The sequence below is a fragment of the Anopheles aquasalis genome, chromosome X (assembly GCF_943734665.1).
Source record: "Anopheles aquasalis chromosome X, idAnoAquaMG_Q_19, whole genome shotgun sequence".
Lineage (NCBI taxonomy): Eukaryota > Metazoa > Arthropoda > Insecta > Diptera > Culicidae > Anopheles > Anopheles aquasalis.
The window spans coordinates 2,773,200-2,785,351 of NC_064876.1; the positions used below are offsets into that span (position 1 = coordinate 2,773,200).

The window sequence follows — 12,152 nt, forward strand, 5'->3', positions numbered from 1 at the left end:
GCAACCCGTTGCTTCGTGGCTGTGGCTGGAAAAGGAAATGAAAGGAGAAAGGAACTCCAGCAGCACAGACGGCACTACCACCCTTACATGGTTACACGGTTGAGAATGAGCAGAGAGAGAGAGAGAGAGAGAGAGAGAGAGAGAGAGAGAAAGAGAGAGAAAGAGAGAGAGAGAGATAGAGCGTGAATAAGAAAGAATAACCGGAGGAGAAAGAGTTAAAAGAGAGAGAGAAGGAAAAAAAAAACCCCCCTGGTAGGTAGGCGAGAGATGAGAAATGAAAGGAAAGAAAGGAAAGAAATGGAAAAATGAAGGAGATAGACTCAGAACCCGGGGGGGAGGTGGCACACAACTGGAATAACCACGATCCCCCATATCATCCCCCTCACCCATAAGAGAAAGGGGTGGGGAGGGGGGCAAGAATACCATTCCTCGGCCAAGCAACGGTATATGCCTGCCATTGCTGATGCTGGCTGATGCGAGTGGCTACTAACTGTATCTTCAGCATGAAGACGATAAACGGGTGGTGGGGGGTTTGGTGGGTCCGCTACCACCAATACACCATAGTGGTTTGCAGCGGGAAAATCCAACGATGCAGCAGATCTGCGCCGCCACCGCCACCCATTCCCCAGGTGTGTTCGGTTCGGTTGGGCAAGCGACGATCTCCGACGGCGACGACGACGACGACGACGAACCTCCGCAGAGTCGGATCCTCGCCTCCATCTCAGTGTCAGTCAGTGCCGTGAGGGGCGAACGGGCGTACGGGCGTGAGTGTGTCACAGTGAACAAAACCGCACCGGAGCGCGGCACCCGAAGAGGCCGAAAAACTGTCTGTCTTCACAGACACGACGGCCGGTGTGTGTGACTAGATCAAAAACAAAAAAAAACAAAAAACCCCCCACACGGCGCACGGTGCACGGCGATACGTGGCAAGGTCGGCGAATTTTTTTTCTTCTTCTTTTTTTCCCGGGAGTTCTTGGCCCCCGGGGGGGGGGGGGGGCGGAGGCACGGCCACATCATCGCTCGAGAAGCTTCGCTGCCTGCCTGCTGCTCTGAGTGTGTGTTTTTAAAGCAGAAGCGGAAGCCGAAAAAGGGGGAAATTGCTAGTGAAGCGAACCATGGTCCAGCAGAGTGACGAGATAGCGACGGTGGTGGATGCGGGGTCGACCGCTGCGTACGTTTACTACATGGGACCACCGGAGTCCGAAGGGCAACAGCAGCAACATCTTATCATCGGTACCGGTGACACCGGTGGTGGTGGTGGTGGTGGTGGTGGTGGTGGTGGTGGCAGTGGCAGTGTTGGTGGCCCATGTTCGTCCAGTGATACGCTGGACAGTGGCACCTGTAGCGATATCGAGGTGACGCCACCACCCCCGCTACCGAAGAAGATGTCCCAGCTGCACAAATCATCGGCCGCGGCCCTTGCGTTTGCGACGATAAACGCGCACGAACAGCAGCAGCAGCAGCAGCAGCACCACGTTGTAGAGAAGACACCGGCGGCGGTGGTGGTGCTGGTGGCGACGGCGGAAAGCCCGATACCCGATAGCCACCACCACCACCATCACATCTACCGCCAGCACCGAGAGCCAGCAGGAGGCGATAAGGATGGTTGTGGTGGCGCCGACGACGACGGCGACCCCGGGTCAGTTATCACTTGCAGGGAATTTCCCGTGCGCGACCAGAAAGAAGAAGAAGAAGGTGCGCCGCTAGAATGGTCCGGCGGTCTGCTGGTGTCACAGCTAGCGCCCGGTGTCCAGTGTGACAGTGCACGTAACGATGATGCCTCCGTCCGCCACGACGACGACGACGACGACGACGACGGCGACATTATCGAAAACACAACCGAACAGTCATCACTTACACGGAGGAACGGCCGGGGCAGCACTGTCACCGTCGATAGTGACGGTTCCGAATCGTGTCTGAGCTGTGACTCGCTGAACCTGGACCACAAGCACGGTACCGTAGTACCCCTGGCGGGTATCACCATCGAGGACTTTGGCCACGAACAGGACCGAGCCGCTGCCGGTACGCGTACGCCGCCATCGCCGCCCTGCCGGAAGCCACATCGCCACAACAACAACAACAGCAACCTGGTACGATCCTGCGCCGGCCTACCGGACTCGCTGCTGGCCGCCATCCGCGGTAACCGGCCGCGGGTGTACGACGAGGCGAAACTGGCCCAGCTGACAGCACCGACAACAATCCAAGGGGAGGAGGACAAGCTGCTCCACAACAACACCACCACCACCACCACCACACGCTCGATACTGATGGACAAGATCAACAGTCTGCACGCCGCCACCGGGGGACAGCGCGATCAACTACTACTGCAACAAGCAACGGGAGCAACCAACCCTTCGGTCGTTACCCCCCCTTCCCCCCAGCACACCATCAACGGCACCGGCACGGCCACCAGTGACAATCAAACGCGTGGCAGCTTCTTCGAGACCGATCGGTACTACAAGTTCCACATACACGAGCGATCGACGGCCGAACTGACCACCACCACCACCACCAGCACCAGCACCGGTGGTGGCGCTGATAGTGATGGTGGTGGCAGCACCTCACTGGAAACGGCCCCACCGTCGGTGTTCGATGATGACGAGAGCTTTGCCGGGCTGAAGGATCTCACCAGCGGCACATCGACGATCCGGAGCAACAAGGGTACGGTGCGTGGCGTGAAGAACCGGGTGCGCAACGGTATCGCTACGTTTCTGCAGATGCAGCAAACCACTGGCATGAAGGTAGGTACCGAGAGGGGGGGGGATGGGCGCCATACGAGTTCGGCTTTCCTTTCAATTCGGCCCTACCTAGGGACGCGGGAATCGCACGCGCTGGCTCATTAACCGAGCACAAAGCGGTTGAGACAAATCCATTACATTACATTACCCAGCGGAATTAACCTGGCACCAGCCAGGCTTATAAAAAGACGAACAGTTGAGTTGCTGACGAACAGTCAAATGAAAGCTGATCCTTTCGAGAGTAGTGTGTAAAAGTTTTGGATCAATCAGGGGAAAAACTGACAAAGATAGAGATTTTTGAAGAGCGCTACTTTGAAGAACGTTTCCCTAAAACCAACGTTTGCAATGTCGGTGCACATGCAGTACCGTTAAAAACTACTGGGCCGATCGATTTGAAATTTTTTACACATAATCTGTACACTTTTTGCCAGGTAGCCCCGTCGAGATTTTATGAAAATTGTTGATACTTTTCTAGAAACAAATCGCCAAAAATCGTGTTTTTAAGCAAAATCGAAAAAAAACGTCACTTTTTCGACTTCAAACCGCTGCAAAAATCTTAAAGAGAGAAATTGAACAAAAACGCAACAGAGCTACGTAGAAAAACTTATAATCTATCCAATGAATATCGGTTTGTACATTTCTGATCACCCATCACACAGTTACGATGTGATGAGCACCGAAAAAAGTACATTTTTTCCCGATATGCATTCTTAGATCTCAAACCACGGATGAAGTTTTCCATAAATCTTTCCCGAAATATGACCAAACGTTCTTCAAAAGTTGTAGTTTATTATGGCATTTACTAAAAATACATATGGCTTGATACTTTTTTTTAAAAACAATTCATCAAACATGAGCTGTTTTTGGTAGGAATCAAAAGACTTCAACGGGCGAACCCGGTTTGACAAAACGCCGTCACCGTGCTCAAAGTCGCGGACCATCCAGTAGCACAAAAAGTACTTGGCCGATTGATTTGAAATTTTTAACACATAATCTGTACACTCTTTGCTAGGTAGCCCCGTCGAGATTCCCTGAAAATTGGTGATACTTTTTTTTAAACAAATCTTTAAAATTTGTGTTTTTAGGCAAAATCGCAAAAAGGATCACCGTTTTCAACTTCAAAAATCTACCAACAATCGAAAAATACGAAATTCCACAAAAACCCGACGGGGCTACCTAGACAAAGTTATAATCTTTCAAACGAAAATCGATTTGCATATTTCCGATCATCCATCACACGGCTACGATACGAAGGGCACCGAAAAAATCATTCATTACTCCAGGCCTTCTACTCCTAAACAAGATGCCATGGATGATGTTTTTAATAAATCGTCCCCAAACTACGACCAAATATAGTTGAAAAGTTTTAGTTTATTATGGCATTTACAAAAACATGTATAGGTAGATGGTTTTCTTAGAACAAATCGTCGAAACTGAGCCATTTTTGGATCAAATCAAAAGACTTTAAGCGACGAACCCGGTTTGGATCATAGTGTGATCACTTTAGCAACTTTAAAAATCTGCCAAAAATCGAAAAGTAAGAATATCAACAAAAACTCAACGGGGCTACCTTGATAAACTTATAATCTTTCAGCAGCTACGATGGGCACCAGAAAAAGTATCTTTTCGAAGACACGACTGCCTAAATTTGATGGCATGGATTCATTTTTCAATTAATGTTGCTCAAAACAATACCAAATATTCTTCAACAGTTGTAGATTATTATGTTATTTATTTGAAACAATACAGTTGAATGGTTACTCCACAAAGAAAATCATTAAAAACGGGCCTTTTTGTGTCCCGAAAATACCGAAGTCCCCCCTTAAACTAGCATGAGTTTGTTTTGTTTGGTTTAGCCGTCCTGCCAGCATTTGTTGTACGTGCACGTGTAGTCAGATCCCATTTTGCGCGGATTTATGATGTTGTTCTTCTCTCATTCACTAAAATCTGTAGCATTGTCCATTAATCCTTTGAAAAAACCCCACTTTTCTCCCCACGATTCACGATGGGATCAAGATTATCGCTATTTTTCAGCATTTTTCCATCAGCTGTGTGTGCTTGATGAAGTATTTGAACCATTTTTCTGTTAGATAAGCTCGCTAATTATGGTAGGTTATGATTTTTACTATGGTGCTATTTTTATTTCGCACGGTTTTTTTTTAATTAAAAATTGAGTTTAAATGTTCTTACTAGTAAAAAATATCCCAAATAGCAGTTCAAAACATTGATAGTGAGCACACGGATAAAATTAGCATAGAGACTGGCATTGTTTCTAAGATTTTTGGAAAAATAATGTGTACGAGCTGGACGACGACGAACCTTTACGAGTGAAGCACGGAGCCGTGACATTCACTTGCTTAATAGACTGCTTTTTGTTGTTGTTGTTGTTGTTGTTTTTTGTTGGTCTTCTCCAGCAACATCGACCAACACCGGCCCGCCTCACCGGGATTCGCGGTCACTGCACTGCATTGCTCATCTCCTTCTTCTCCTTCCTCTTCTTCTTCTTCTGCTTCTTCTCCTACTCGGCCCCAGCTTATGTGCGTCACTCACTCCGAAAGCAGCACCTGATTACAGGCCTACTGCTTTTCGATCTCTTTTCAAAACCGCTATTAGTGTGAGTAATTCCCCCCTTGACAAAAACAAAAAAAAAGTAAAGAGGTAACTAACGCGCGACGGTGAAAGTGTTGTGGTGCTTCTTCTTTTCTCTTATCAATCAGGCCCGCCCGGTGCCAGCGCGTTCGAAAAAAAAGGATTGCAACAATAACAGTGTGTGAAGAGCTCCGAAACGCTCTAGGCTCGCTTGTGGGTGTGATTGGGGGGGGGGGGGGGGGGGAGTTTTGAGATGTGGAAATACGTGTGCAGACAAGCATGATGATGAAAATTATTATGAGAAAGAAAATTGGAGCGTGTAGCGGGGAGGGGGGGCCGCGACGGAGGAGATGTCTTCTCATACGCCACCCTAATAAATTGATGCGCATGTGAACGGCGCGATCTGCTTAGATCGGGGGCATGACCCGCCCAAATCTTCACCGGCGCACATCACACGCTTAGTATACACCTGGTATACTACCTGGACTGGGTTGTTGCAGGTTACCCACACCCACCCACAAACAGCATTATGTAATTAGACGCTGAAATTGCCACATTCCTTTCTCCTCTCGGCTGCGGCAGCGAGACGGTTTTTTTGGTTTGAGTTGCCCATGGTTAACAAAAAAACAAAAAAAAAAACCCCTTATAACCGACGCATACGTGTACCAATTTTGCAACAATTGAAAGTAAAGGTGTATTATACGGTGACGATAGCAACTTTCCTAGCCGATTGAAACTTTCATTGGGGGTGGTGGTGTGGTTTGCGAAACTGCCATTTCAGATCGCACGGCCACGGCAGCAACACACCCATACACATTCCAATTAATGACAACTTGCAAAATTAATGCTGCTCTTCCCAAAAAGAATTTTTGTCGCAAAACTAAAGGGGGTAATAACTAAGCGAGGAACTGGCAATTTTAGCAAACGGTTAATCGTGCAAACACACTGCTACATTGTGGTACCGGTTGGCGCTGCAACGAGAGTGTGCTGAGGGGGGGGGGGGGGGGGGTTTGCGGCGGAACTGGATGTAACGGTAGTTTAGTCTGTTTCATGTGTACGAGGCGATGATTATTTCCTTGTCCACCTAACGTCTACCGAGCGTATTGGCCGCTGATCGATGCCATACCAACCCCAAACCATCGAGGAAATCGAGGTTCCGTGCGACGTGCAACTCCAGCACCACCACCGCCTGGCATCCGGGCCCAAGAACCGGTTTCGCGGCGGCTTTCCGGGTTGGGTTCTTTTCGCGTTCGCTGCATGCTTGCGCCCCTTGCAACCGGGTGTAGGTCATGAATACGCTCACGTTTCTGGTTTTTGAATGACGGACACCATGACCTATATCACTCCACAAATACCAGGGCAAAACCAGATCAGGGCTGTTGATCAGTTCAGTTCCATTTGTATCGCTACCGGAAATGCCCCTTTGCAACCGCATGCGAATCGACGAAGGACAGATTTTAGTGTAGTAAGTGAATGATACTGATGATTGATAATCAGTATGGTTGATCGGAGCTTTTTCAACGATTTGCTTTTAGCGTTTAAAACTGTTTTTTTCGTATAGACGTCTACTATGATTTGTGGTGTTTGTTACTCATTGCTGAACAATATTACAACAACATTTTGCTAAAAAAGCTTTACATAACTGGTTAAAAAAAAGTATCAACAATTTTTACGAAATCTTGACGCGACTACCTGGCAAAAAGTGTACAGATTATGTGTAAAAGAATTCAAAACGATCGGCCCAGTAGTTTTTACGGTACTAGATGGGCACCGATTTTGAAAACGTTGGCTTTGAGGAAACGCTCTTGAAAGCCTTGTATGAAACGCGGATTTTCAAAAATCTGTATCTTTGTCAGTTTTTCCTCGATTGATCCAAAACTTTTACACAATACTCTTGAAAGGGTCAGCTTTCAGGGCAAAATGTTAAAAACATGTGTCACAAATAAAAAATAAATACCGAAGTCCCCCCTTAATTGTGGATGCCACAAGCTTTGATACATAATCTGGCACTGCAGTAGCTTTGCCGGCAGTCGATTGTGGTTGTTTGTGGTAACGAACGCTTTGTGATAATGCGATAGTACGGTAGTTATCAACCCGGTGGCTGTCCGCGTTGGATTGGCGATAACCAGCTGTTTTCATGCCTTGCAAAATTTTGATTGCTCAACTGAAAGCATGTATAGCCGACCAAACGACTGACAGAATGCACGGCTTATCAATGAGAAAAAAAACGCTGTGTGATGGCTGATGATGATGACAATTGACCTTGACGGAGGACAGTCAGAATGGGTTAATGAATTTCATCACATAATACAAAAAATGCATAGTTGATAACGGATGACGAGCTGTCAATTACTATTAAAACATAATTAATACATAAATAAATACGTTACACATCCAACTCCCTGCATTTATAGAACTACAAAGATAAGGAGAGTGGCAAGGTTGTTATCTACAGCACCAGCATGGGTATCGTTCGGGAAACCTATACCAAATGCATGAGCGTGAAGCAGATACTACGTACGCTGTTGGTCAAGTTCGAAGAGAAGGATATCTTTATGAGCAACGAGTACCAGCAGGAAATACGGGAGCGAATGCAAACGGACTGCGTTACGGTGCCCCAGGTATTCGTCGATGGGCAACATTTTGGGGTAAGTTGAAGATGGAGGGTAGAATTCCTTATCGAAATTGTTTGAAAAAAAAAACGACCGTATTTATTTTACCTTTATCCTTTATTTTTTACCTGTCCATCTGTATTTCCAACAGGATGCCGAGTGTATCGAACGGCTCAACGAGAACGGTGAACTCAGGAAAATGCTCAAACCCTACAAAGTAGGTACTCGTTGGCGACACGCTATATTCGGATAACCTAATCGATATCAACTCTCCTTCTGATCTTTCCCTGCAGTGCTTGGAGTCGCCCTATACATGCAAGGTATGTGGTGGTTATCGTCTGCTACCTTGCCCATCTTGCGGTGGTTCAAAAAAGTCCATCCATCGCAATCACTTCACCGCAGAATTCGTGGCCCTCAAATGTATGAACTGTGATGAAGTGGGTCTGGTCAAATGTCACAACTGCTAAAACAGAGAATGGTCTACGTGCACTATACTCGTTCACCCAGAATTGTGAATCGAGCTTCTTTTTTTTATGACAATTTTCCATGTATATCCGAAAACATCACTTGGAATGTATGGCGCATATGACTATACTGTCGTCAAGTACGCTACAGGCAGCCACAAAACCGGACGCGATTAGTGTACGCATGCCAAAACAGTGAAAATAAAGGAAAACCGTATAGGTCCCCCCCCCTCCCCCCGTTCCACTCACCGGGAGCTACTGATCGAATTGCAAACTCGAGTTTTAGTGATTAATAGTAGCTTTTTACCCCTTACCCTCAAACGTGCATTTAATTACGTTCCCGCACTTTTTAGTGTAGGATTGCTTATAAAAGAAAAAAAGGTAAAAATAAAGTATAGACCCGTCGCGGTACTGAGTGTCCCCAAAAAACCGCAGTTTTTACATTTTATAATATAATCACCTACTCTAATATGTGCGGGAACGTAAATGAATGTATTAGGGAAAAGGGAGAGGAATGAAAAAGTTACATTTAACCAGTAGAACAGCGCGAATTTTTGGGCCACTTAGTAACACACCGCGAGTGGTGGGGCCCTATTTAAGTCTTTTAGTCCTTTATTTTTACACAAAAATGTAACAGCAGCGGTTTTTTTGGATCACATACGCGCGCCAGCTCACCATTTGGCGGATAAGATGAACGAGATACGAGTACTTTCCACACATTTGGTTTAGATAATCTCATACAACCGTCGCTGCGGCTCGTAGTAAGGACGCAGGCTAATATTCTGTTCGTTCTGTCGTCGTTCGTACAAAAGGCACAACTGTTCTTAAGGTACCAGTGCACGAGTGTAACTTTATCGTTAGGAACTGTAGCGACGAAAATTCACTGGAATTACGTTCGATGAGCGCGCGGTGATTGCGCAAACATGAAATGGTAAAAACCCCCCTATCCAGCCAATGCATAGAGTTTAAGGTTTCATTAGAGTATCGGCGCCTTAACGAAAGACCAATATTCTACCGACAGCAGTTTTGCATTCCAATAAGGAAGTGGCTGGGGAACTATAAATATACAGTGTACAAGACAAGTTACTATAAAGCAATTCTCGAAGTTAATAAACAATTATCCTAACCGAGTGCGTTAGCTTATCTGCCTTTTTTGGGCCTCTACATTACCTGTCCGCCTGTAAAAGCTTGCGACAGACGAAGCGTAAACTCTATAGCGCGTTTTACATTTTGAGTTTACACTCCCTCTGTCCCCGGCTAAAGTCCTTTGTGATGGTTTAATTAAAACAAATATTTTATTAGAACACGATGATAATTTTGATGATGATGAGGATCAAGTGTGATCCTCGGATGGGCAAGTACATGGGCTGTTGTGTGCTGTACCGAGGAGATGTGGTGCCCACGGACACGAACGCGGCGATTGCCGCCATCAAAAACCAACCGACAGATCATTGGTTTGTCGATTGGTGTCCTACCGGATTCAAGGTTGGCATCAACCATCAGCCTCCCTCGGTGTTGCCGGGAAGTGAGAAGTGGTGCAGCCGAAGCGTGCCGTCTGTATGCTCTCGAACTCGACGGCCATTTCGACGGCTTGGAAAAGGCTAAGCAACAAATTTGACCGGTTGTACGGAAAATATGCCTTCCCACACTGGTACATCCGTGAGGGCATGGATCACGGGGTGATTTTTCGGAGGCTCGCGGGGATCTAGTCTGTCTCGAAACAGATTATGAAGAGGTGGCCGGCGATACGGTGGAAAATATAGAAGAGGAATTTTAAAACTGTAGATCTGCCAACGGACGATTTATTGTGGTTCTTTTTTTCGGTTAAAATGTAGATCTACCCCGCAGGATAATAAGTTGTAGTTCTCTTTTTCATAAGCCGGCGATACATGAAGCGTAAACTCTCGTATAAACTCAGAATGTAATGCCAAAAAGTTTACATTTGCCGTTTACACGGTGTAAAAAAGATTATAGGTCCACGGAGCATAAATCCTAGCGTAAACGCTGTTTGCAAGCGATTTGCCCCACTACATTTCCTGTTCGTGGTTTGCATTAATAGTGAGTGATCATTACTAGCGTTTTTAATCTTTTTCTTCGGAAAAAAGATCCTATTCTTCTCACAAAAGTCGATTAAAGGTCAGTGTAATTCGGATTACACGTCTCAACCCGGTCATGTAAACATGTTCAAGTGTAAATTAATTTTATATTTACGCTTGAATTTACGCTTCATGTATCGCCGGCTATAGGGCCACAATTTTCAAGCATAGCATATTACGGAAGAGAACCGGGGGTTAGTTTCAACATTAAAGTTTTACTTATAATTTTAGAAGTGTTTCCCAGCCCCCTTCCTCCTTCCTACTATACGTTAATTTAGGTTTTAAAATTATGGTCCTGCGGAAAGGAGAAACGCAATAAACCGCCCGCGCGGGCAGATCTACAGTTTTACCACAGTTTTACCTGGTAACGTACTAATAAAACGGTATCAACTGGCTTTTACTGCTGTAAAACTGGCATACCAGTACCGATTCAAAACCGATTGAAGAGTGGTAATGAAAAGTGACAGCTGCAATAAGACAGTGATATATTTTTCTGGGGCTGTGGCATTCTTTTCAACAATTTGTTATAATCTGGACGCGAGGTAAGGAAAGGCTTCAACTGAAGCCGCGCATTTCTCGAACATTTTGTGCATCATACAGCAGTGGACGAACTCAGTGCCGGCCGAAGCAACCGTTTCTTTAACATTCCGAACTCATCAATCAGCCAAAGGAGACGGCATGAAAGAGTTTTGTACGCTGCTCAATGAGATTCGAAATTCCACCGTGATGGAGCTAAGTGGCGATCTGAACAAAGTGGCGCTCATTCTCAACAACACGAACCGGTATGTTCGTTCCTTCGACAATATCATCTTCGATGGCGGTAGGTTTGCTCGACAAATGCATTACTGTAAAACGTGTTTTGAAATGTCTCTTTCGCCACTTGTTTTCTTCAGGTAACGAACCGTACATCATTGAAATAGTCGCGCGGCTGCTGCGGTTCCTGCGGCGGCAGAACTATCTCGATGAGCACAACAAAGTAAACGAGCTGTGCGTGACACAGCTGCGCCAAATAGCTATGTACTTGTTTCTCAACACGGATGTTTCGTTCCGTTACGACCTGTCCCGAGTGGTGCATGTAAAGCACTTACTGAACACAGCGCCGCAGTTGAGCAAGTGCCTGCTGTTGAATTGCATCTGGGGGCTCGATCTGGATCGGTTCCTGTACGAGATCGTGTCCAACACACCGCTCTGGTTTTCGATGCAGTTTCTCGACCAGACCATCAGTAGCCTTCGGTACGCCAAACCGTACGAGGTGCTCGAGCGCACCGAGTCCCTGGTGCGTTCCATCTGCTTCGCCATCTGTCGCACTGACTGCGATTGGCAGAAGATCGACCGGAACCGGTACGTGGACCATCAGCGAACACTGAACAAAATGTGCGATCACGTCGCAGAGCTGCTCTGCTTCTACAACACGCCCGATTCCTCGAAGTTCCAGGGCTGGTCCAAGGTAAGGAAGCACACCTATTTCGGCTATGTTCTCTGGCATCTGTTCAAAATGGTACTAGCTGGCTTAAAGTTGAATGATTGTCGGCCCCAACCCAAGCCACTGGACAGCTCGATGGCAATGTACGAGCTGGTGATCGAACCAGACCGCTACAATACACCATCTGCTCCACCGGTATCGGCACTATACTCGGGGCCGACCGAACAGGC

At 46.6% G+C, this 12,152-nt stretch overlaps 3 protein-coding genes across 3 annotated transcripts in view; all 3 read left to right on the forward strand.

Annotated features, from left to right (window-relative positions):
- Nucleotides 1–1,115: 1,115 nt before the first annotated feature.
- Nucleotides 1,116–9,533, forward strand: LOC126574105 (uncharacterized). Its single transcript, XM_050234121.1, has 4 exons — nucleotides 1,116–2,741; nucleotides 7,742–7,975; nucleotides 8,091–8,156; nucleotides 8,233–9,533. Exons 1-4 carry the CDS (start codon nucleotides 1,116–1,118, stop codon nucleotides 8,404–8,406), a joined length of 2,100 nt encoding a protein of 699 aa, XP_050090078.1. The 3' UTR covers nucleotides 8,407–9,533.
- Nucleotides 9,534–9,729: 196 nt separating this feature from the next.
- On the forward strand, nucleotides 9,730–10,180 carry LOC126574174 (tubulin alpha chain-like). The gene is given in 3 exon segments (XM_050234248.1): nucleotides 9,730–9,930; nucleotides 9,933–10,076; nucleotides 10,079–10,180. Coding segments are annotated over 3 exon segments (447 nt in total).
- Nucleotides 10,181–11,047: 867 nt separating this feature from the next.
- Nucleotides 11,048–12,152, forward strand: part of LOC126572703 (uncharacterized) — a 3,356-nt gene continuing 2,251 nt past the window's right edge. Inside the window, exons 1-2 of the mRNA XM_050232228.1 lie at nucleotides 11,048–11,319; nucleotides 11,393–12,152. The exon at nucleotides 11,393–12,152 is cut by the window's right edge and continues 1,292 nt beyond it. Of these exons, the coding sequence (XP_050088185.1) occupies nucleotides 11,178–11,319; nucleotides 11,393–12,152 (902 nt within the window). The 5' untranslated portion in view covers nucleotides 11,048–11,177. The remainder of the gene's footprint in view (nucleotides 11,320–11,392) is intronic.